The 27,146-nt window shown below is 35.8% G+C and overlaps 1 protein-coding gene across 7 annotated transcripts in view; it reads right to left on the bottom strand.

Annotated features, from left to right (window-relative positions):
* Positions 1-27,146, bottom strand: part of marchf8 (membrane-associated ring finger (C3HC4) 8) — a 97,727-nt gene that overhangs the window by 52,057 nt on the left and 18,524 nt on the right. For all 7 annotated transcript variants that reach the window (XM_079854800.1, XM_079854807.1, XM_079854803.1 and 4 more), the window contains exon 2: positions 25,575-25,756. In XM_079854800.1, the coding sequence (XP_079710926.1) occupies positions 25,575-25,670 (96 nt within the window). In that variant the 5' untranslated portion in view covers positions 25,671-25,756. The remainder of the gene's footprint in view (positions 1-25,574; positions 25,757-27,146) is intronic.

The following is a 27,146-nucleotide window of genomic DNA, read 5'->3' as shown; positions in this document are numbered from 1 at the left end:
ACAGTCTGCGGGCAGCGTTTTAGGATCCAGATTGGGTCATTAATAAAGATCATTCATGAGACTCACAAGGGAGATTCGGCGAGGAACTCCTTTGATTAAATACGACGGAATTGCTCATCATTTCAAGGCCACATGTGAAAAGGCCTTGAGAGAGAATCGAACAGTGTATCTCTAGAGTGGAAATAGCTAGACTCACTTCCCATCAACCAAACAGTCATTTACTGTAAAAACTAAATCAGTGATTTTCAGTTCCTATATTACTGTTTTTTTATATGGTAAGAACCACAATAAAATGTGCAATGTTTGTAAATCATCTAATAATACCTGAGGTGTTTTCTATGAAAAGGCAAGAGCTGGTGAATTCTCAAAAACATTAGGATGAGAAAATGACTAATAAATGAAAAAATGATGAGTAAAGTATTAATATTTCCACTTGTGAATAAATTTTGAGAGGGAATTGGTGTACTGTGTTCTCACTGAGCTCCTAAAAGCAGCAAAATACAGGTTAAAAGTCACATGACATGAGGCAGTGTACAACAGGTCCACAAATTGGGCTAAATGGTTCAGACTTAGAGAGCAAACTATTAACCCAACACCACTTTCAGGCACATCAAAATGAATCTGAAATGACTTGCAACACATAGTGAGTTGGTGAGTTTTTAATGAGCACTCATTAAATGCGATGAAAACTTGATGCCTTTGATGTGACTCGATGTGGATATAATGTTAAAATAAACAAGAAAGAATTTTAAAGTATTCATTTCTTATTGATAGTCCCAAGTATAAGATAAATGGTGTTGGATAAGCTTTTAATCAGGAAACCATAAACATCAAATGCAGCTGAAACATGAACAAATTGATGTGAATAAACTCAAAGGTAAAAGGGGACTTCTCATTTCAGAAGTTCATTTCATGTCACTAAATACAAGTCATTTCAAGCCTAATCATCCTTTGTGCAAGGCTTCATAGAGCCGTGAACCTCTATGAAATGGCTGACAACACATCTCATGCAGATGTCTTCTCCGCACACTGCTAAAGAATGCCAGCATCCCACACACGCCAATACTGCTGCCTCCATCTGTCTCTGCCATTACTAATTCTACCCGTCAGTTCATTCCCAGAGTTTACTTACGGTACACTAAAATCCAAACATGCAGATAAAGCATTTTCATTCAATAATTATTATTATTTTATGCTCGACTATGAAATAACACAAATGGAAGTATGGGAATTATGTAGAGACTGTGTAATCACCATGGGAAAATCGTAGAGAAAAACTGGGAGTTGTGAAAAATATGATACACTGGTGTTTTACCAGATGAGAAGTTTATCTATGTATCATCTTTTTACTCTTTTAATTCATTTGATGTATAACTTATGTATAACTATCTCTTTTAATTCCTTTTATAACTGTTTTATTTTCCTTGCTTTTACTTTGTGGTTATTTAAATTCCTTTCTGTGCAAAGCACTTTGAATTGCCATAGTGTATGAAATGTGCTATATTAATAACCATGCCTTGCCTTGCCTAGAGACAAAAGGCTTCACCTTTTGTCTAGATTCCAGCTCAGCTGCTTTTCTTTCACTATCAGGTAAAAAATTACAAAAAACAAAACAAAAAACAAAACAAAACGGCTATCCAGCTAGGGTGTAAAAAAAAAAACCTTTGAATTGTCTCGAAATTAATGAAAAACATGCATAGGCACCATTTACATTTGTCTAAACAAATTCAAGAACTGTATTTATGCACAAACCTTTAGATTAAACAATTTTTTTTAAGATATGAAATAGAAATTCAGTCAAGTACTTTTAACCAGTAATGTATCTCTCACGCAAGTATACTTTTGAAATGTATCAAGCACAAGACATTTGTTGTGCATAAAATGCTCTTTACAAAGGGAACCTATTACAGACAAAGACACCATTACTCTTTCATTTTCACACATTAGTGAAACACACTTAAAGTATCTGGTGAGTAAAAAGGAGCAAAAATTATTGAAAAAAGGTCAGACACCTCATTTGCTGCAATTAATGAAAATAATGAGTTAATCTATGAGGTGCCATAAGCTATCAGTGGTTGGAACAATGAGGCTAACTAAGCCAATGTCGTAAATGTAACTGATTGCAGTGCAATATGTGGAATTATCAAGGAAAAAGTCTAATTAGAATAAACTCTTGCAGGAGAGAGAAAACCATGAGAGAGAGAGACAGCTGGATATGTACAGGTACTTTACTCCATCCAGACCCAAGCCTCCATAAATTAACAAAGTGGTAATGAAAATGTCATCTCTCTCCTAAAGTAGTCCACTCTCATTTACTATTCCTCAAATACATCATCTGCAGCGCACGAACTGCTCCGAGACACGAAGGTTGAGCATCCAAATGCAGTTTTATCCACAATCGTAGTCGAAAACAGGCAAAGGTCATAAACACCGGGTAATCAGTCCAAACAATAACAGGGTCAAAGGGGAACAGGCAAAAACAGAGGAAACCAAGAAAACCGGACAGAAGATCGAAAACCAAGATAAAGAAAACCAGGAGAATGCTTGGAATTGCAGTGTGACACTAAACAAGACTTCGCAGGGAATGACAGAAAGAACCAGGCTTATATAGAGTGAGCAACAAGAAGATGAGATACCGGTGAAAACAATGAGTCCAGGCAGAGAATTATTGGAGATGTAGTTTGTGGAGGAATGACAATAGTCTGTTGTGGAGTGCCCTCTGGTGGCTCTCAAGGGCACTCCAGCTGGTGACCATTACACATACATTTGAATTAAGACCAAGCATATTAAAATACTGTAATACTGCTGAGGAACACATGCATTAGCATTCTAAATGTTGGTATATACAAATCTCACAACAACAAAAAATCTTCTTATCAAACCATAACCTCCCTTAGATGAAGAAGCAATATTTCAGTGAATGACAAACTTCTCAGTAACTTATCAGGATATGAATGAACGTCACATTCTCTAGAACTCATTTTTTCTTTATGGCGTAAACCCTGGCATGCCTTCATCTACTGATCTTGGCGCTGATTTCAGCCACCTGACATACGACTGTAGAATGTGTGATCCTGTAATTTGCATAACTCAAGCAGCTATCTTCACCCTTCAACTCCCATTGGAGCGCAGCAAACGACTGACCTCAGCACAGTGCAGGTGCGTCCCACCTAAACACATTAAACTATGAAGATAAGTCGTGCAAATGAAAGGTGTTTATGAAACCATACTGTTTAGAGTTTCAGAAATCAAAACTAGATTTTTACAATGGTGTTTTCTTGTGCAAAAAATCACCACAGCAATGCTCAGATGTTCTAGTTATTTGCGAAAATGTTGCTTTGCATTTGGTAATATGGCTGCATGATATTGAAATAAAATCATTATTGCAATATGGATGAAAACTTGATGCTTTTGATGTGACTTTAGCTAAACAAGCTAAAATATTAGCAGGAGCACTGTGCTCATTTACAAGCGTGCAGCTCACAGTGTTTCAGAGTCTCAGAGCGGCTTGATTCGCTTGATAAATAAACACAGTTTGAAGATTTAGAGAGTAGGCACAGGCAGGTTTATCTCTAAACCTGCAGTGCATTTATTTTTTTGGAGACAAACCGCCAAAATAAAAGCTCAATAGTTTAATGTTTGAAAATGAAAAAAAGTAAGGCACAAACATTAGTATTGTAATTTTACAGTTGTACTATAAAATAAATTATTTTGGTAACACTTTATTTTACAGTGTCCTTGTTACATATGTTACATGTACTTACCATAGTAATAACAGTAAATTATGCATAATTACATGCAACTAAAGGCTGATTTATACGTCAGACAGCCTCTGGCTGTAGGCAACATGTTGGTTTTCATTTATACTTCTGCGTCGTTGTCCGTTGACGCATGCAGAGGGACCATGTGAAACCCGAGGGAGGGGTTCTAGCAGACCAATCACAGCGCTTGCGGTCCGCGTAGAATTGACGCATTGTTACATTTGGAGAGGTGCACGTCAGGGTACGCCGTGCTACACACACCCTACAACGTAGCTAAGCCGTGAGTTCGACGCAGAAGTATAAATTGGGCTTAACCCTCAACCAAATGCTAATCCTATCCTATCCCTATAGTAAGTACATGTAGTTGATTAAGATTACTCAGTACTTAAATATATAATTACACTGTAACAATGACACCTTAAAATAAAATGTAACCATTATTTTATTTTTTTTATTAAATGATTTTTATTTTAAAGTCAAGTAGTATTATTGTAATATTATTGTCATATTTTGTTTAATATGTTTAATAATATTAAAAATAAAAATGATATTATTCATACTCAGAAAAGTCTTCAGAGTAAGTCCTTTTTAAGATTTTTTTAAATCCCAAACATTCTAGAATGATTCATTATTTCCAAATATAGCATTTTTAAGTCATGTTGATTATTGTGTTGTTATATGTTACAATATGATTTTTTTTTTTAAATAAAATGTTACTGTTCTGTATATAATACTTTTATATGAAACTGTATTAGGTGGCAGCAAGGCATAATAAGTGATTCAAAGAGTTCTGCAACTGTTCTCTGTGCTTTGGATTGAACTAATTTTTTTTTTTGTGAAAAGTCAAAAACAGTCAAAATTTACATTACAGTGTTTAAAGGTGTAAATTAATATCGACATATTGTTTATTGAACTTATTTTTATTAAAATTATATGTGGTAAAATGATAAAATCTAAATATTAAAATTACATTTGCAATCGTGCTGATATCGGGAAAAACAGCACTTTTGCTCGTGTGATATTGCTTAACTATATCACATGATATTAAAGAAAAAATCTCATAAATTCATATCTTGAATTTTGCAGATTTTTTTTTTTTATTTGGTGCCATTTTCTACCCAGCACGACATTAATTTACACCAACGTCAGATTTGCTTTTTGTTGTTAAGCTTAATGTATGGCTATTGCCTAGTTAGGCTGCCTCTATGTAGATATTTTAACAGTGGTTTAATTTGACAGGAGCGACAAACAATGCGAAACTTAGGGTAAACACTATGGTCACCTAGCTGGCTGTCACCAGTGAATGCTGCTGTGCTTTATTTGCGCGGTGGCTGTGATGAGGGATGTAGAGGAGGAGGGAAAGAGGGCTCATGCGGTCTCGCACAGTTAGATCTTCATGTCGTTTTTTGGGCACACATGTAATTGAGAATTGATGCCATGGGTCGAATTTAAATAAAACTAAAGTATTAAAAAAAAATGCCCTTATGACTTAGAAAAGGCCACTTAACTAGTCTTATCTAGTTAATACTTAATACTTACTTATCTAGTATCACTTATCTAGTCACAGAAGGGCAGGTGCCTGAGCACCACTTGAGGTCTATCTGTGCACGTGGCTGATTAGCCATAAAGGCTGAGCTGAGAATCTTGCGTGTGACTTCATGGAACACAAATTGTTCTCCATCGCAGCAGGAGGTTCATCATGGCCCCCCATGGACAATCCATTCTAACACGTGCACACACACCCTCTCTTTCAAAGACAGGTTTACGCCTCACAGTCATTATGAAGCAGCTCTCCTGGTCTGTCTGGTTTGTGCTGTTGTCTCTGAGGCACGTGACTGATGCCATGCACAAACACACCTCACTAATAAGAAAGACCTGATGGCTCAGAGCCACCGTGATTTTTGGACATGTTGATGGAAATGTTGCATTCCCCATACACTGTAAAAAAAAAATGTTACATTTACGGAAAAAAACTGGCAGCTGTGGTTACCAGAAATTTCCCGTAAAAAATACAGTAGCAACATTTTAGGTTTTACAGATTTAACTTAAAATTTACAGTAATAAACCGTATTTCATTATCTGATATAATGTTAATTTACCGACCTATTGAAGTATTAATATCTGTTTTGTACCATAGTAATACACTGACAACCAACAATCACAGCAGTAATGAGAGTCACATGATTAATCAAGCTCATCACAAGTAGTTCTTCCACAAGAAAGTTAATACTAATATATTTAGAAGGTGCACAGTGTCATTCACACAAACATTAAACACCATCATGGTAACACACATGAAATTTTAAAAATACAATAAACATTAATTGTTTATTGAATGTAACATAAAACCCTAATGTACATAACTGATTATAAAAAAACTAAGAAAACTATGACGAAACATAGTTATTTCAACAAAAATACATCAAATGTGAAGTGTCACGCAGGGAATTGTGGGAATGTCAATTTACGTTTTTTCACTGTAAATTATACAATGACTTGTTCGTTTTTACTTCCCTAAACTGTCAATTTAACGGTATTTTACAGTAAAATGACATTAAATGTACCATTAGATCTATCATATATTTATTTACCGTATATAGTAAGGAAACTTTCTGTTAACCAATTAACAGTTTTTCACTGTAGCATTTTTACAGTATTTTACTGTTAAAATCACAATCATTTTACAGTAGTAAAATAATGTGTTTTATGCTTTACAAATGTAATTGTAATGTACAGTATAGTCAGTTTTGACTGTGTTCTGTTTCCCTGGCTGTGAATTAGTTTCCACACACCTGTTTCTGTTCACCTTTATTAAGTTCCCCGTGTATTTAAGCCCTGAGTTTTATTCTCTTCCTTTGTCCGGTATCATCAATGTTTGGTTGTGTTATATTTTTTTGAGATTCTCCTGCGTGTTCCCTTTTTTGACTAATCAAAAACTTTTCATTAAAGAGTTTTTGTTATCTACTCCTTTAGTTGTGCGCTTCACTGCAACTGCCTTTAGTGCAATTTATTAAACATTGCTCTGAATATTTAAAGGACAAGTTTGCTGTTTTTCCAACCAGTTTTTGAAACTAAATTCATTATAGATCATTACAAATACTTTGCTTTGAAAGTACAAAGTAGTCACAAAGTGAGAAAAAAATAAACCATGTATTGAGAAAAAAAAGATACATCAAGATGCATCGATAAGCGTTTTATCATCACATTGCAGCCCTCTGAATGGCTATCGAAATGAATCGAATCGAATCGTGAGGTGCCTAGAGATTCCCACCCCTACTTTTTATTGTTATGTTGGTTTATAAATGCAAATTAACAATATGTACCCCTCCTCCATGTTACCAGCAACCAGATTTCCCTGTTTATTTGTCAACTAAACTTTTGTGCTTCCATGTTTTTGTACCACCGCTCACGGACAGTTGGATCAATTAGACCATAGCATTATGTCAAGAAGTCAGTTTAGAGATTACCAGGCCTGAGAGCAGGGGCGTCACTAGGGTTTGTGGGTGATTCTGTGTAAATATCATTGGTTTGGGGGTCCTCCTCGGTTGAAGTCGCATTCAGGGCCCCTCCCTACATGAGACCCACAGTAACTTTATTTTAATTTTACCCCCTGTCCAGTGCCCTTGCCTTAGAGAAGTGCTACACCTTGTTGCAACCCATCCATAAATGTACCTATACTTCCCTTTCTTTTTCTCTCAGACTCTAGACAGAACAAACAGCACTTCTAATTCAGCATTCCTATTCGATTTTTAAACAATCTCGATCTAGAGCCAGAGCAGATTGTGATGGGTGGTTAGTCCTTTTGCTAATCTTGTTCGAGCAAGCTGTGAAGGACTTCCATTGTCTGGTCTCGGTTGAATAGCGATTGGTGCAGACACAGAGAACTGTAGGCAGTCAGACAAGAGACTAGAATAAAGATGTCTTCCTTTCATAACTCAAAATTCAGGAATGCGTCTCCTCCTGGTACATGACAGGTTTGGCAAACAACTCATGAACGCAGTGATTTGTTTATGGTTTAGAATGGTATAAAAAAGATAAAAGGGCAGTGATATCAGTTCTCAGGTCAACAACAGCTTTATTAATCATCACATAACCGATTCAGTAGAAATCTGAAAGAAATAATGTAGAAGATGTTGCTTGCGCAATGCATCAATATTTAAAATATCATTGCAGGGTTTGCATTATCATTCATACAGTCTCAAAGTTCAGTCTTTTTCAGACATATTCTCAAGAGCCTTCCACTAAAATAATTGGTCATGTCATCATCATGCACCAAACCTTACAATGTGTCTGCTGTCCTAAAACGCCACAGCAGGGTCCAAGTGATGCCCAGGACACTGTGATAGCTGCTGCCCAGTTACATGTTTTACTTCAAAGTGCATTGGAGATTATGAGGAGAAAAATTAAGCATGAAAGTTTTTCCAGGACACTATTCTCTGAGTGCCTGTTCTTTGAGTATGTGTTTGGGTCTAATACATTCTACTTTATGCATTGGCTCTAACATCTTTCTGAAAGCTCTTCTTTAGTCAGCCTCAGTTTCATTTGTTCCACACTGCTTATCAGAGCTTTCAGACTGTGCTGCACTTTTGCATTATGACGTTAACAGAAATCCTTTTAGAGGAATCTGTCTGCATATTCAGAATGGAAATTAGAAAGCAAGAGAGCTCAGAGTCTCAAGCCTAATAGTTCCAACAAGAACCTGAAGGTAATTATGCTCGCAAGACAAACTCAACATACTGTTATTGTAAGCGTTTTCAAAATTCCTGCACCGAGACCAATATTTTAAAATGTAAAATCCTAGAGCTTTCAGCCTGTTCAGTGTGCTGTGCTGTATATTTTCTATCTGATCAAATTTACCTTTTTTTCTGTAGCAGATGATCAAAATTTTCAGTGTTGTTAATAAAAACTAATAAAAAAATAGTTTTTGGTAATTGAAATTGAGATAAAAAAAATTAGAAACTAACTGAAATAAGTTTAAGTTTAAATATTAAAATTACTCAAATTAAAACTGAAATAAAAAATTAATGCTAAGTAGAAAAGAAAAAACTAATTTAGTAAAATTTTGAAAACTAAAAATATAAAAAACAAAAGCTAGTTCAAACCTTTAATACACACTATAATGTATAAATAATAGTAAAATAACCAACATTGGAAAACGTGCCTCAACCTACATTTTTGCAAAAATTCTATAATGTATCAAATTCACTACATTTTCCAGCTAAAATAAACACTAGAGGCACTAAAAACACTTTCAACCACTTTTATTCCTTTTCAAGCTAATTATGATTATGGGGGAAAATCCTTGCACAATACTATGATTTGACCTCAAAACACTTTTACCATAGTGTCTGTTTTATAAACGAAACATTTTGACATTTGCATCACATAACCATCTCCATATCTATGGCTTTTTGACGTAGTTATCTTGTTCGGTAGCCCACCTGGTACAGCATTGCACTTTATATCACATTTGCTTTTGATAACACTAAAGGTCAGTTTAAGGGAATGGTTTAGTGTAGGTGGGACATATTTTCAAACGTGAGCATTAATCTTTTAGTGCCTCTCACAAGACCAAACGGCATGATACTTACAACAACTTTACGTTCATCTGTCTTGGATAAAACTAAATGCGCTGGACATTTCAGTTTTAAAGTGTTGCGAAACATGCATAAAGCAACGTAATATCACCACAGGCATGTTTTTCCCATGAGCCTGCGTTGAATATAACACTGCCAAAAATCTCAGATAGTTACATCAAAAGATTTTTATAATAGCTCCAGCTATCAAGCTACATTCACCAAAATCAGACTTCAGACTTTCGGTGAATAGCTCATCCTGCACCACTTATTCTATGTGTAAGGGGATGTGTGATATTATTTTTCTAATTCATATGGATAACAAAACCGATTAAACTGCTCAACTGCTCAAACATTGAAGAAGAGGACCCAGACCATATTAAGAGACCAGAAGGCTCTTTTGATAAGCAACCGCAAAGAACACCATAGCAACCACACAGCAACACGTTGGCATCCACCCAAACACCAGTGCAATCTTTAAGTAAGCTTGCAAGTACAACACTTTCTTCACAATAAATTTCAGATTTGTCTGGCCACTTGATAACCTGAGAGGAAAAAAAAGCTGTTTTATTATTCTGGTGAACCATTTTCTAAAGAATTTATGTGACAGATATGGAAGTGGTTGCCATGGTAATTCAGTCCTCCACTGCAATGCATAATTCTTGCTCCTAAATTGATATATTTCCATTTCTGAAATGATATTTTGAAACATTCATACTTCTCAGGCCTGGCAGCAGCTTTGTCCATTACTGCATTTATGTGCAGAGTGGACTGTAACATCCTGATTGCTGTCATTTCTCATGTGGAGACCTTGCAGCATGTGCATCACAGCCCGGTTCACCCAATTTACCAGACACACAAACCCTTCATTTCTATGGCAGTTTCTCTCCAAGGGGAAAAGCAGCGAGTATCCAAACTGCTTCAGAGGAGCAGTAATGAGCACCGCACGGGAGGGTCAATTTTAAATGAAACAAAAACAACTATGGTAAACCCTCTAAAATACTACTGTAAAGTATCATCTATTAATGTCCTTACAAAATGTGCACTAATACTGAATTCACTGAATGCACTGAGCATTGTAACTCTATTTACTCTATTTAATTATTTAATACATGTTCCTGTGTGTGTGTATGTCTGGTGCGCATTATAAAAACACATTGTAAAAAAGCTTGGCCATCAACCCCTCTATTTTCCAATCATCCGACTCCATTCTGCTATGTAACGCCCACTTTTCACCATCCAAACAGTTCCCAATTACTAAAATCAAGTACCAACCTGCATTAAACTGAATGTCCTTTTATTTTCTCTAAAGCAATTGCAACTGGGAAACGCCTATTTTTTAAGTATTTCAAAAAACACAAATCAGTCTTTCAGTCATATTATTATGCTAGTGACATAATTTGATGAACAATATTCCTTTTTTAAAGGTACACTATGTAACTTTTGGCCCTCTAGCATTTAAAACCTTTTCTGGAAGAACATTGTTTTGGGTGTGCTTCGGCTCTGCGTGACTGTGCGTATGAGTATGCTTCTTTCTCATAACTAAAAAAAGAGATTATCCTACTGCTCATAAAACATTCACTACTAGGCTTAAGAGATATAACAGTTTAGATGGAAATGATCTCAAGCTGACTATCTGAAGACGTTACTGTAACTTTGCCCATTAATAGACACGGTACTTCCTTGAAAATAAATCCCAGCACAGTGCTACGACAACTATAATGAAATGAGCCTTCACAATAAATAATGCTTTACAATGAACTCTGTTAGAGAGCTACATATGCCAACTTATTATGTTCAATAAAATACCTTATAACCGGCTGGGTTATAAAAAAAAAGTGTCGCTTTTCAAATCCCTCAATTCTCCATCTCCATGTTGATTCTTGTTTTATTACGAGCTCTGTCGCTTTCTCTTTTTTCCAACAGACTCTCTTCTGTTTGGCTTTTTTTTTAAACAGGTGATTATCTGGAGGTTTGAGATTGAGCTGCTCCGTATCAACCTTTCACGCGATTGTTGTGACAGCCAACTTATGCCACTCCCACACCATACACACTTCAAGTATCTGACGCATATGACGAGACACACATGGGTGAGTGACGTGACAAAGTGTACTTTTAAATTAGTTCTCAAACTTTTGATCCTCGTGAAGAAAGGTGCCATTTCATGCTGACTTCAAGGGGGTAAAAATTCACACCCTTTTTTACTCCAGCAACCACCAAAGTCAGTGTAGCTCACATGTCTGAAGCTGTTAATGTCTGTCTGCCTTCTTCTCATTTCTGTCTTTATCTCTCTCCCGCACCTTCCCACTCCCTCTTTCTTCATGACAACACGCCAGCCTCCCGAAGCAAACAGAAGTTTTTAATCAACTGTCCTGATCCAGCAAGAGACACACTCAGGATTATGTGGATTTGAAGAACGAATACTACAATATCATTGAATAACAGATGAGAATATTTAGCATGAGGGAGACATGGCAAAACAAATTCAAAACTCCCTCATCAACATATTTACACAATAAATATTTACAGTAATATCGTGGAATGTTATAACAATTTAAAATAACTGTTTTCCATTTGAACATATTTGAAAATGTCATTTATTCCTGTGATGGCAAATCTAAATGTTTTGTCTTCAGTGTCACATGATCCTTCAGAAATCCTTTTAATATGCTGATTTGGTGCTCAAGAAACATTTCTTATTATTATCAATGATGAAAATATTTTTTTCCAGTATACTTTGATGAATAGAACATTCAAAAGAACATCATTTATTTGAAATAGAAATCTTTTAATACATTATAAATGTCTTTATTGTCACTTTGGATTCATTTGATGTGCCCTTGCTGATTTAGGGCCCTATCTTACATCTGGTGCAATGCAGCGCCAAGCGCAACGCAAGTGTTTTTTGCTAGTTTCAGTCCGACGCAGTTATCATTTTCACGTCCTGCGCCACGTTGTTTAAATAGCAAATGCCCATTTGTGCGCCCATCTGTGCGCCCATGGGCGTGCTGGTCTGAAAACGAGGTGTGCTCTGGCACATTGTTGGCGCGTTGATATTTTGAGGCAACAGAAATAGACAAATTTTTTTTGTTTGTTATTTAATGAGCGCGTTAGTAATGTGCGCCTATAGACAGGTCTATACACTCGCGTACACTCTGCTTATTAAACACACAGGGACGCACAGCAGCACACAAACATGCCAAATATTTCAAATAAAAGGATTACAATGTAAAAGATAATTATTGTGTACATAAAGATATGGTGGAATCCAGCTTGTCCCGTAGATGGTCTGCTTGCGCACTTTAACCTCGCGCACGAGCAGTTCCGTTTGCGCTCTGTAGACGCGTTCGGTCTTTCCACTATCAAATTTCGTCATGTAAATAGCAAATCTGCCATGGCACGAGCGCAACTGGCATTTAAAGGGAATGGGAGATGAGACTCTGATTGGTTTAACGCACGTAAATCCCAAAACACACCCATTACTCAGTATGAAAATACGGACAACCCTACAAAGTAACAAATTTAATTCAATTAAATTACAGAATAAACTGTTTCTTGATAAAACAGGCAGTGCAGATAAACTATGTTCAGTCATGTCTAATATGTTGTGATGCTGATAAATAGGCAGCTAAGGACAAATAACCATTATTAAGGGCATAAGATCAAGCTTAATGGAGAGAATGGGCAAGAAGACATTCTTGAAGCATAATCTTTATGGAAGTCAGATTAAAAGTTGAAGAATAAAATAGGTATGTTCTGCCATGAAGTTATATAACTGTTCAGTAGGAGGGCTATCTGTATCTGTGAACAGTTGACACTGCAACATTTACGTATGCGAGGCTCTTAAAACGACCCTAATCTTCTCAATTAGATCGAATAATCATAGCTATACGCTGGGAAAATGATGGACCTCCGAGGCACACTCTCTCAGAGGCAAGTGTTTGAAGATGGCAGAGAGGCAGGGGGCGTCTAAAAGCGTCTCCTTCTTCCCCTGTCTTGGCAGAGTCCCTCTTAAACAGCATTCAGAAACACAGCAATTGAGTTCCGAGTGAGCAAATCAGCTAGGTCGTGGGAGTCTAAAAAAATGGCAATCAACGTGTCACTGTTAATTAGGCGCCACTCGGAGATGCCCGTGAAACTGTGCTTGCTTAGCCAGGGTGGAAAAGAAAGCACAAAATGCATTTTTTTAGAGCCAGAGCTGGAGGGTTGCCTGAGCTGCGAGAGATTGGACAGGACTGGCTGTCTTATCTCAGAATCCTGACATCAGCTAGGCCAGGACTGAATTAGTCTCTCAGCCTGAGAAAGCAAGCACAAGGACTGCAAAAAGTTCATTGATCTCTGATTGACAGACTTTATGCAACTTTCAGGAGTAAAGACACACAGGTTTTTTCATCAGTTCACTTGGCAATGAAGTTAGGGATGCATGATATATATCGGTTTCATATCAGTTATCGTCCGATACTGATATATGTTTTACTGATTAAAGAATTCAATATTTAAATTAAATAAATAATTATTAGTTATAATATAATAACGTATTGTAATGATAATAAAATAAAAGTTATTATAAAAATATAATAATTATATAATTTAAACACACACACACATATAATACACACATATATATTTTATATGTAGTTTGTTTCTATTTCTATTTTATAATTAATATTTTAATTATATTAATTTGATAATATAATTATATAATTATTACTGATTAATACTAATATATAATTGCATATGCTAAATAATTTTACTTTAACATTACCTTTGCTCTCATCTAACACTCACGTAAAAGTTAATCTTTAAAAACACTAACACTGTTAATATAATCTTTAGAAAATCAAAAAATTAACATTAATTTTCATACTGCGCATAATAATGTTAAGATGCCTAAATTCACTTGAAATAGCATATCATTGAAATAGCATTTTTCATGTTTTGGTAATAACATTATTAAAGCAACACCATGTAGTTTTTCAACCTTCATAATATATTTCCAAGACTCTTGTGATGGTACATCGACTTACAATAGGTTGAATGACACGTCTGCCATAGCCTGACGGGGTCTGTATCGCTTTTACTGGCACTACGGAACTTAGTGCCTTAATATAAGAACTACAAAATTCGAGTGACCGACCGATGCTGACTTGGCCATCATGCTGTTGGACTAGTAAGTATATTGACAAAAAAAAGTCAGAAGTAAGCCTATGTCTAAACGGCGTGTACAAGTTTGGTAGGGGCTACATTCTTGCAAGTAAATAATACATGATTAGACGGACAAAATCATCTTTTAGGCTAACTAGCCTAATGACTGCAGGCTGATAGTCATGTTTGTTTATTTATTTTTCCGGTGAAAGTGTCTTGCCTCAGGCTATAATGCAAATCGATTTTTTCAACTTTGCAGATTCATCTATGGTAGCTTGATATTATAATATTGACGATATATGGCTATTACCTACCACACAAACATTGAATTGAATTAGCATATCCATTCTGTAAAACAGTAGCCAATAGGCTACTATAATGACGCTGGCTTGTAAACGTGAGCTACGCGATCTTTTGGCGTTTGAAAAAAATGACTGAAATTATGATGAAATTATATTCATATGACATGCTGAAATATATGCCACTGTACCTGGGATGAAGACATTTCACACGCAACGCAGGCAGTCTGCAAGACGTGAGAACTCCTTCTGCAGAGTTCGGGGGTATCGGCTTGTCAACAAATGCACGTGTATCCCCTGGTGTAACCATGACGGATTTTACGACAGTAGTAGAAGACAATACTGTTTCCCAACTGTAGGGGGACCCCGAGAGCAAAAGTTACTTGGTGTTGCTTTAGTAATTTTTAATGAAATATTTCAATATAACTAAAAAGTTAAGACTACATACAAATCTGAAAGCAAATATATTCATATGATAGTTACTAGTTTTGAGCAATTTATTTTAAAGTTAGACTTTGAAGTAGTAGAATTTTTATTATCAGTGCATTCCTAATGTAAGTACAATGAATTCGAATAGTCTATTTCAGATAACTCTGGCACATAACAACAAAACAAACTATTGTTGGCAGCATAACATGATGGTCAAGTGGCCTCTTCCTGTCTAAGTGGTTGGTTTTTGGCCAGAAAACATGAGATGTGGCGTTGGCTCCTGCAGCACTGCCTCAGTCCTAGTGTCATATAGCCAGGTATTTGGCTAAAAGTCATCGTAGCAGGTTAGGGTTAAATGATAATTCCGGTATTTAACACTTTGAGTCTATTTTGTAGTTTGTTTTGGATGAACTAGAGTGGTGGACAAAGAAATTTTGACAATGGTTCCTGTCTCGACTTTTTGACTATTTTAGAATTGCCCATGACCGCTTTAGAATGGGAGTCTATGGCCATGCACAAACATGTCCTTAAAACAACCCTTAACGTTCGTTTTCAAAACTGCGCAACTCACCGAGTGGTTAGTGGTGTTCGTTGATGATTAAAAACAAATATATCGGCGCAATGTATGATTTCAATCCATTTATTTTTCAATAGTGGAACTATTTTTTCAGATACCTCACAACCGCGTATAAACTTCCGCTCTTCCGTAACTTCCGTTGCTCTGCTCACGCTAGCCTTCTGAGCCGAGCGAAAAGACCTAAAAGACTACAACCAAATGTAAACAGCCCCCTTTCCGTTTCCGGTAGCGCAGTAATATCAACGAGCAATGAGTCCTCCAACGGAAATCAATGGGATTTTACAAAATGCCAAATAAAACACGACAGAAACTGTATTTCGCTTCGCTACTTGTTTTGGAACATCAACGAACACCACTAACCACTCGGTGAGTTGCACAGTTTTGAAAAACGAACGTTAAGGGTTGTTTTAAGGACATGTTTGTGCATGGCCATAGACTCCCATTCTAAAGCGGTCATGGGCAATTCTAAAATAGTCAAAAAGTCGAGACAGGAACCATTGTCAAAATTTCTTTGTCCACCACTCTAGTTCATCCAAAACAAACTACAAAATAGACTCAAAGTGTTAAATACCGGAATTATCCTTTAACCCTAACCTGCTACGATGACTTTTAGCCAAATACCTGGCTATATGACACTATGACTGAGGCAGTGCTGCAGGAGCCAACGCCACATCTCACTGGACACGAGTTAAAAGCAGGAGACAGAGAAAATTATGCTTTGGGGTTAATTAGGGGGTATTAGCATCTCAGCCCACATCTTTAACTGCCGCATCACCACGAAAATAAGGGAGGAAAAAGAGGAAAAGTAAGGGAGTGTGAGAAAGAAAGAAACACCAGCAATGCAGCAACTCGCCAACAGAATGATGGACAACACAGACAAGTCATGCTGACAACAACATTGGTATTTTCACACTTCATTTCTTTAGGATGCCTGGGAAAAATACAGGGTACAATGCACATGTGGTTTATTTCAGAAACCCTTGCTGTCTGACTGCCTCAGTGATGTCATCAAGCTCAATTGGGCCTGACAACACAGACCAAATGAATAGTTTTGATTTTGCATGACTGGCAGTCCTTCTGTAGCCTCTCAGACATGATGGAAAATATGTTTCACCATCTCACAAAATTCTCACTTTCAGTGTTGCAAGACAATCACCAAATGAATGAAAGGCAAAACTACCACTTCTGTAATAAACCTTTAACAACCTATATTTAAAGTCATTCTGTTGTAATAATTCATTGCCAAGAGGCTTGGAGCCAAGAGGGTTTACTTCATTACAAGTTAATTATGTTTTTCAACATCAGAAATCTCAAGTGATTATATTGGGAACAAGAGGGAATGTTATGTACTAACACTGTAAAATAATTACAGTTTTTTTTGGTCCCAGTTATCCCCAAGGATGAGCAAATCGCCAACCAAAAAGAGTATGACAATATTCAGAGCACAAACATATCAGTAAGGAATTTTCTTTTCCAAAACAGTGAAAAAACAAGTACAAAGTAAAAATTCAAGATGGCCGATGAGGCAAGAGAAATGTTGTATTCACACCACCATTCAAAAGTTTGTTGTCAGTCTTTTTTTAAAGAAATGATTACTGTCAAGTGACAGTACAGACATTCATTATGTCAAATGAGATTTCTATTTCAAATAAATGCTGTTTTTGTTCAACTTTCTATTCATTGAATCCTGAAAAAAGTGTACAAGTTTCCATAAAAATATTAACATACAAAACCGGCAAATTTCACATATACTGTAATCACTAAGATCACTTGTACTAATAGCTCATTGTTTCTGCCTAACTGAATACATGTTAGCTAACTAAATGATTTGTATTATCTTAGAACTATATATCTGACATTATGGACATTACTTTGACACAGTCGCATAACAACTTACTCTTAATTGTATTTTCTGTAAAGCTGCTTTGAAACAATGTGTATTGTGAAAAGCGCTATACAAATAAATGTGAATTGAACTGAAATTTCTTGAGCTTCTGATCAGCATATTAGAATGATTTCTAAAGGGATCATGTGACACTGAAGACTGGAGTAATGATGCTGAAAATGCAGCTTTGCATCACAGGAATAAATTAAATATGGTCAAGTGGAAAACTGTTATTTCAATTATATTTCGCAATATTACTGTTTAACTGTATTTTTGATCAAATAACTGCAGCATGGGTGAGCATAATAGATTCTTTCAAAAACATAAAAAAAAATTGTACCGACCCCAAAATTTGAACGTTATAGTCACTTTTTATTGATTAAAATGGTTTAATCCAGGGGTGCAAAGGTAGATCTCCAGAAACAGGATTGGGCACCCCATGGTTTAATCTATTGAAAAATGGACAGTTTACCCAATATTCCTTCATGCTATTTCATGCTAGCTCACTGGGCTTTGGAACAGAGCCTAATTGTGCACTTAGCTAGTTCCATGAAGGCTACTTTAATTTTCTAATTAACAAACATGCCATCATTTAAATCACTGAATATAATTAGCACACCAAATGTGCTTTCATCCTCCCACGGTAGTTTACACAGTTCGAATGCTCCCTAGGTTAAAAAATATTCTGAAAGCACAACCTCCACCTGTTTTATCTAAGGCAGCATGTGTGTAGCATCAGAAGGTTTCCCCCGGAGGCTGTGCTGAAAGTGGGAGAATTTTCTGAACGATGTGAACTATGAGGCCCAGAAAGACTGAGCCCCCCAGCAGTGTGTGTTCAGATGTCAGTTTCTCTGCTCATAGACACATTCATGAGAGCTTTTTGTCAAAATGACGAGAAGAAGCTCGCAATCTGGGAAGTGTGGTAAAATCAATGGATGTTTTGGTTTCATCCTCTTTTCCCATCCTAAGTTAAATGTAAATGGTCAGAAATAAAAGCTTTTATAATCACAGCCATAGCATTGTGGGTAGAGCTCATTAATGATGCGTGAAAGAGTCTTCGTTTTACAGAATGCAAATTCAATCATTCCCTGTCTCTCTTTCCAATAGTTTCCTGTCTGTCTCAACTTACCCTGTCTGTAAAGGCAGTAAGAATGTTTTTATTGCATTTGCATTTCATGATTTTTTAGAGTTCATGCACGGGAACCAATGAGGTGTTTGCTCTTGCACGTCAAGCAAGTACAGCTGAGCTTCTGTATGATGAGATCTATGTATGTGCGGTGGTCAATGTTTATATTTGAATAAAAGCCTAAATTAAATATGTTCATCATTTCAAGTGATCTCTCTTCATATGATTAAACTGCTCAATTAATATGCGATTTTACGATCTCTTTATGAACTTTTTGAAGCACCACATTTTTGATTGTGTGGACTTACAATGGATGGACAGAAATCTCACAGGTTTCATTAAAAATATCTTCTTTTATAAAAATGTTATGGGTTTGGAACAACATGAAGGTGAGTAATTGACAACAATTCTCACTTTTTGGGTCAAATTTCGCTTCAAGTCCTTCAAATGGGAATGTGATCCTCTTTCCCTTAAGGATCCTGCACCGGAAGTTAGGGAGCCTGTATACACTGACAACAAATTGGTAGAAACAAATTTCATTCAGAAATTGCTACACTGTAAAAGCAAAAAAAAATCATGATTTATCATAATATTTTTTTCAGATAGGTTCAGAGGTTCAGATAACATAATATTTTGAGTTTCTGTTCATTAAACCAATCTCCTTCATTGTATTAACTCAATTTTATTTATTTCAATGAACTCAAACTTTTAAAGCAACCAGATTACTTACTTTTTTAAGTTAAACCAACAATATATATATATATTTTTTTTTACGGTTTAGTACATTTTACAATTAATTACAAAGAAATGGCAAGTAACATTGAATTAAACAAATTTTTTAGAAAGAATGAAATAGTATTTTCTTGTACAATGTACAGTACTCTATTTACAACTTCGAAAATATTTTTTTTACAGTGTACGTCCTAATGTTATCTCATTAAGTCTGCTTTTTTAGACTCTGGATGTTGGAAAATAAGCATTCCAGTCAAGCGTGCAGTACGCTTGATTCAAAAGAAATTCCAGATTTGACAGTTTACTCTGAACCAGCACTAAACACCACATTCTGAGTTATGCTGATATCACAGCAAATGTCAAACACTGACACAAACAAGTTGCTCTAGCAATCACATGGCACCTTGGTCTCTCTCGAGGAGATTAGAGTGTTGACGAAGCTTAAAAGCATCCTACAAAGATAGCACTGGCATTAAAATCCTGTCGCTCCCTCAGAATCCCGTCGTTTCCCTCGAAGCATCCTGGTGGCTTCATGTTATTTTACAGAGCTGTGAGGCTCTGATCTTTATTAGCATATTATTAACATCCAAAACCCCTCCAAACTACAGCATTCTAGTGAAGACAGATTTGGACAATATGGCCATGTTAATGTTTGGCCAGATTCCCTGCCCTCCGGGTAACAAAATGATTTTTCAAAATACTGAGACTTGCAAATTTGCATTTTTCACAGATAAATACAGTTGTTTGCATTAATGCCAAATTGGCAGTTGAATTTCTGTCTCCTTCTGTTCACGTCTGTCAGATTATTAAATGAGAGATTACTGTGCAGAGCATCTGCTCATGAAAGTGTCATGCTGTACAACACACAGCTTCCAAAAAGTTGTTGTGTCCAGAGGTTAGGGTTAGTGCTTGAGCACAAACCTCAGAACAGTTCCATGCTTTTCGTGCGATTTTCACATACCCCTCCTGCTAAGGCAGTGTCATGATACAGTGATTGTATATGATGGTAATATCATGGTAATTTGATATAAACTATACAACTGAATAATTATCACATATGATGGTATTTACATTGGACTCTGAGGTGATTCAAACAATACTATGGTATTACCATGGTACACGTTCATAAAAACATTATGTTACATGTACTTACCATTGTAATAACTGTAAATTATGCATAATTGCATTACTCAGTACTTGCATGTATAATTACACCGTAACAATGACACCTTAAAATAAAGTGTAACCAAACATTTTTATAAGTGTACTCTGCAGTTCAAAAGTTTGGGTTAAGTAATTACTTTAAAAAAAATAAATTATACTTTTATTTAGCAAGGATGCTTTTAATTGATGAAAAGTGACAGTAAAGACATTTATAATGTCACACAAGATTTCTCTTTCAAATAAAAACTGTTCTTTTGAACTTTCTATTCATTAAAAAATCCTGAAATATTAAAAACATTAAGCAGCAATATTAAGGAGCACAACTGTTTTAAACTGTGATAATAAGAAATGTTTATTGAGCAGCAAATGAGCATATTAGAATGATTTCTGAAGGATCATGTGACAGATGACTAATTTGAAAATTGCATTGAATTATAGAAATTATATTGAAAATGTTGATAATATTTCACAATATTACTGTTTTTACTGTATTTTTAATCGAATAAATGCAGCCTTGGTGAGAATTAGAGAGTAGTGTACCTTCATCAAATTAATAATGTAATTCTGCGACATGGCCTACTGTTTAGTGCACATGCTTTGACATGTTGTGGCGATAAACAAATATCGTCCAAAATGTAAAACAAGCCATTATTTACCCTCATATCATTCCAAACCTGCATGACTTTCTTTCTTCTGTTGAATACAAATAGAGATACTAAGATACCTTTTTTTTTTTTTACATACAATATAAATCAATGGGGTCTCCATTAACTCCAAAAACAGTTGAAACATTCTTCTGTCTTCTGTAGAAGAAAGAAAGTCATTCAGGTTTGGAATGCTATGACTATGAGGGTGAGTAAATGATGAAAGCTAATTTTTTGCGGGGTGAACTATCCCTTTTAAGTGTGGGTAATCAAAGTTTGAGCCTGGCTCCCTCTCGATAAAAGTGGCAAAAACGAGGACCCTAGCCTGCAGACTCCATCTGTGCCTGTTAATGGTGTATTTAAGGCATTGAGATATACTAATGCCTCCTGACATCCATTTAAGAAAGATGGTGGCAGATTTTACCAGTCACTGACAGCCTTAGACACGATTTTATTCATAGGACCAACATGACATCGATGTGAGGTTGAACAGATTGTACCAGCAAAAGAAATAACAGTGTGCTTTATGTACCTGATATTTCTGACATTTGTTCATTTCGGATCATTCAACAGCACTGCATCCGCAATGGCAGCTGGCGCTGAATCTAAAGCAGTGGGAATGAGGGTTTCTTTCCACTGAGACACAGAGGAGGAGTTGTCTGCAACAGGCAGATGGGCTGTGCTTTCTTTGCCTAATGGCGATACGCCTCCCAGCTGATCTGTATGCTGAGCGAGGGGTAAACCATACTGTGGCTGGTGCCAACTCTTCAGTCTGCATGAAAGACAAACTCTAGGTGTTAAGAGCAAAGAATTGTCTAGACTCCAGGAGATTTAGTGTGAAGCTCAATTCTAGGATATTATTAATGAAAGAAGGGAAACATAATCATTTATATTAGGCAACAGGATGTAAGAACAATCTCCTCAAACCTGCTGAAAAACATTTTGTGTTTATGCATAAAAGGGTCATACTAAACGGAGCATAATCCACTGATGGAGCTTTGAAAGATTAAGGTCATTAAATTCATGTGGGGTTTGATTATCGTGTCTTGGTGAATATTTTTAATGGCCCATCAACCGTCTCTATGCATCTGACCAATCAACATCAATCAAAAGAGCCTCATAAACTACACTGAGTGTCAGGACTGATATAGGGCGAGTCTCACGAAGCCTGTCAGGAACATGACCATCCTATTTCAGCATATATATATATACATATAAAATTGTAAAATAATGATCTATAATGGCATTATTTATTGTACTGTGTATATATATAAATTGTAAAGTACTTATTAATGTACTGCTATTAATTTATGCTTATTTTAATATGAGAATTTTACATTATATAAAATATATTGTATTTTATATAGAATATACTTTAATATGTTTAATATAAAATATATTACATACACCAGTGTTGTTATTGTTAAATAAAACTTTAACTAAAACTATTTTAAAAAATTAAAAGTACTAAAATTACTAAAACTAAAATTGAAATAAACATAATTTAAATCTAATTAAAAATAATTAATAACAAAAAATAATAAAAATGAAAAAAGCACAACAAAACGACTAAAACTAAAATGAAACCTGAAAATATAAAAAAGCTCATTCTTAATAATAAATACTATAATAATATATAAATAATACTAATATATGTGTGTGTGTGTGTGTGTGTGTGTGTGTGTGTGTGTGTGTGTGTGTGTGTGTGTGTGTGTGTGTGTGTGTGTGTGTGAGTGTGTAGTAAAATTTTATACTGCACATATATCAATGTGCCCCATACATTACATGGAGAATCTGAGAATAATAATTTTAAAAAAACATTAAAGAAAAACAAAAAAACAACAACTCAGAATTAAAACATTCAGACACATTACTGAAATGAATTAATATTATTATATAGAATTATAAATATTACAAATATTCTTCTGATTTTAGAAAACAATTTGACCTGGACATGTTCTTCATGATATTAACTCATAGACTCTACAACACCTGCCTAAATCTCTACCAGTAGCATCTTTAGTCTACAGATCCATAATAAAAGAAACATATATATAAATGGGTGGCACTTTGCCAATGCCAGTCAGGCAGAAACTTGTGATGGTCCTGTCACAAAAAAGTGAGGCAGCAAATAAAACTGCAACAAACCAAACTGACAGACTGCCAAGACCCCACATACCGGGACAGAGTACGCAGAACTGCAACTCTATTACAAAAATAATCAAAATGCCTCTAGGTCAGACTCAACTGCCAAACGCTATAAATTTACACATACAGAGCCTTTGCTGAAGTTATTCTTAAAAAGTAGTCTGTGAATGATGATTGACACTATGCCATTTAGAATTGAACAGACTTCCTGCACCCTAAGTCACTTGAGGCCGTTTAGCCAAAGAAAAAGAAAAAGGAGAATAAAAACAGCCTGTCTCCTGTTTCCTGCCTGGCTCTGACAAACAAACAGCTGATGGGCCACCGGCCTCAGGCCCACCAACGAAACAACACTCATTAGTGTCACCGTCCAGCCTTGCTCAAACAGAACGCTGGGCTAGAAGAGGGCGAAAGAGCACTGCTAAAGAGCTGCTGGCACAGCTGCACAGGCTGAAAAATGATGAGGGTAAATATTAAGATTCCTTTGGGTCCAAGTGTTTATGACTCAGACTTCAGTAAGATAAGTCTTCAGTTTTCAGAACAAATCTTAGTGCCAAATATCTTTCAGATACGTAAATATCATGAGCCACAAGGCTGGACAACATCAAACCAGTCCAGGCTTCAGGTTATCGACCAGTTTATCTCTCATTATACTGATGAGATGAGCTTCCCCATATTTGAAACATAGAATCATCCAATGATTCCAAAAGTCTCTCACTGGCATGATGAAACCATCATATCCATTCCATAAAATTCATTTTATAAAGAAAATATATCTCATTAAAGGAGATATATGAGTTCCATATACTTCACTATCATTTAAAAGTTTGTGTTCAGTAAGATTTTTCAATTAATACTTTAATGCAGCAATGATGCATTAAAATGTTTAAAAACAGTAAAGAAGTCAAATGCATTTATAATGTTACAATAGTAATGTAACAAAAGTAATGAAGCTGAAAATTCAGCTTTGCCGTCACAGGAATAAAATTAGTTATTAAATAAATCTTACCGACCCCTAATTTTTGAAAGGCAGTGTATGTGTATATATATATTTGAAAACTTGAATTGAAACTAAGTTGAAAAACATCTCTTTCTGAACACTAGAATAGCTAATGACAAGAGCTATTTTATACTAAAAATAAACTCTAATAAATTAAAAACACTGTTAAATACAATCTTTCGAAAATCTCAAAATGAAAATCCATTTTTTAATACTGTACATTATTATGTTGTGATGCCTAAATTCATTTGTAGCATTTTTTTGTATTTTATTTTGAATTTGTTTAGAAAGAATCATACAGAAATTTGATTTTGGCCATTTGTTGGTTATCTGCCATAATTTAAAATGTCAGCCAGAATTTTTAAATCTGGTGCATCCTGAAATGAAAGATAACAAAGAATAGTAATGAAATAATGCACACTGATGATTCATTCACTCGAGTCACTTAAAAAAAGTCTTAAAGGCATATCATCCCAAGTAATTCCTAGGTTTAAGAGAAGAATAAAATGATAATTTTAACTAAATTATGACTTGTTTAGGTGCAGAAACCTTTGACTAACATACATGAACCAAACCTAAAAAATAGAAAAATGACCTCTTTAACAGTCAACACAAAGCCAGCAGGCACTTTAATATCAATCACACTTTGTTTAATAGTTCTACTCACTAATAACATTTCACACATTCACATAAGATCCCTTTCTGCATTACTTACTGGAAACCAGTCGCCCCCCTCCACAAGCACCCGCTCTTGTGTATGTGCGACTTCCTCTACTTTGCCCACTTCCCTTACTACAATCTGTGTCAGTAGTTAGCAAAATTTGGGGCGTTCCACGAAAGCACAATATAAACAGTACTTGAGGTTGAGTTCACAGAAACAAGCATTTAAAGCCCAGACAGAGGAATATGTGTGCGTACAAGGTTTGTCTCTAAACGCCGTTCTTTTCCATGTCGAGTTCTGAGAGGTCAAACTAAATGTTCAGAACTGTGAAAACAGGATACTGTCTTTCAGCCGCAATGAGGATGAAGGTTTAAGGGTCACAGATTATAGTGCCGCCTGTTTTTCTATGTTTATCAGGTGGAAGACAAACCTGTTTGTCCTTTTCCTTTCCCTTCCCGCTGCTGGACACCCGGGAGGAAGTGACATCACGAGGGATGACAGAGATTTGGTGCAATGGCATGTTCATCCCCGCAGTTCAGTGGAGCTCACACTCTCTGAAGCTGAAGTCTGTCCACCAGCACCGGCATGATGGAAAGAACCACTAATCCAAATCTGACACAGAGGAAAAAAGAAATAAGAAGTTAATACTCCAAACATTGAATCATAATTTTATGAATTCCTACTGTTATGATGAACAGAAAATGCACACAAATATCTCTTGTAAATGAATTGTCATTAAAGGGATAAAGGCTCCGATATACTTCACTATACAAAATCAGGCCGAAACGTAGCTCGTTTGGAGTTCATTTTGGGAGTTCGAAACAGCTTGCCAAAGAGAACATCCCGGAAAAGTTTGCTCCGGCTGCTAAACACATTAGAACTACCATTGGTCAATGGCGATTACGTAATAAGTAGGTGTGCGCGGAGGCTCCGCCTTCTTTCACGCTGAAATCTTTTCTGGTTCATTAGACCTGTTCAGTCGGTCGCAGTCAGACGTCCGCGAGTTAAAACATGAACACACTGGAGAGCCGCTTTACAGTAGAAAATGAAGTTGTACTTTGATGAAACGATCAGTTAATTCCGTCAATTAATTAGGAAGAAAAGGAACGTGGAGCACCTTCTGCTCAATCCTCTGAAGAAAAATGCTGTCACATGCACTTAAGAAGGCTGTTGCCATAGTATTTTTACCATAATTATGTTTATAGAGTAGAAATAGTTTGATGAACTGTTCTGTTAATAACCCTCTGTTTATCCGTCTGTCCGTGGGCGGGGATACACTATTGCAAAAGTACAATCTGTAGTTTTCACGAAAGCCCTGGAGCTGTCAAAAGTTGTTGCTGACAAATAAACAGGAATTTCTCACCCCAGGTAACACAGAGAAAGAGTAAACATTGTTTATTTACATATACTACTGAAATTGTAACATTACAGAGCGGGTTGAAAATCTGTTAACTTACACTTTTAACCATTTTCTGTGGACAGTAATAGTGCAATGTTAACTGAGCCGGGTAAAAAGTGCAGACTTTTGTGAATAAAACATAATCTAAAGGTGTGAAAAAAATTGGTGGCCGAATTTAAATATACTATTTCTATTTTTTTATGAATATCTTATAAATGTATAAATCTCATAAATTTGCCGCCTTTGATGTCACCTACTTTGGCAACGATTATCATCAGAAGTGTTCACTGTATTAACTAAGTATGTTGAAAACAAAACTTTTATGACATACTACGGTGGACTGTATAAACAAACAAACAGATAAAATAAAGCCTTTAACTCCTGGATGTTGTCATATATGAGCTTGCCAGATCAAGAAAATGCTATCCATTTTATGTGTGCAATAATCATCAGATGGCAAATGGAATGAAATAATGGGTTGATAAAAATGTTGTTGGAGTCTAATCCAAACACTGAAATTTGATTGGTTAATAGGAATTTCTATTTAAGACCAACAAGGATGTTGATCAAGAAAACTTCCCACTTGGTGAAATCCCGTTAAGC

Source organism: Squalius cephalus, assembly GCF_949319135.1.
Source record: "Squalius cephalus genome assembly, chromosome: 21".
NCBI lineage: Eukaryota > Metazoa > Chordata > Actinopteri > Cypriniformes > Leuciscidae > Squalius > Squalius cephalus.
This window is presented reverse-complemented; position numbering and strand designations above follow the sequence as displayed.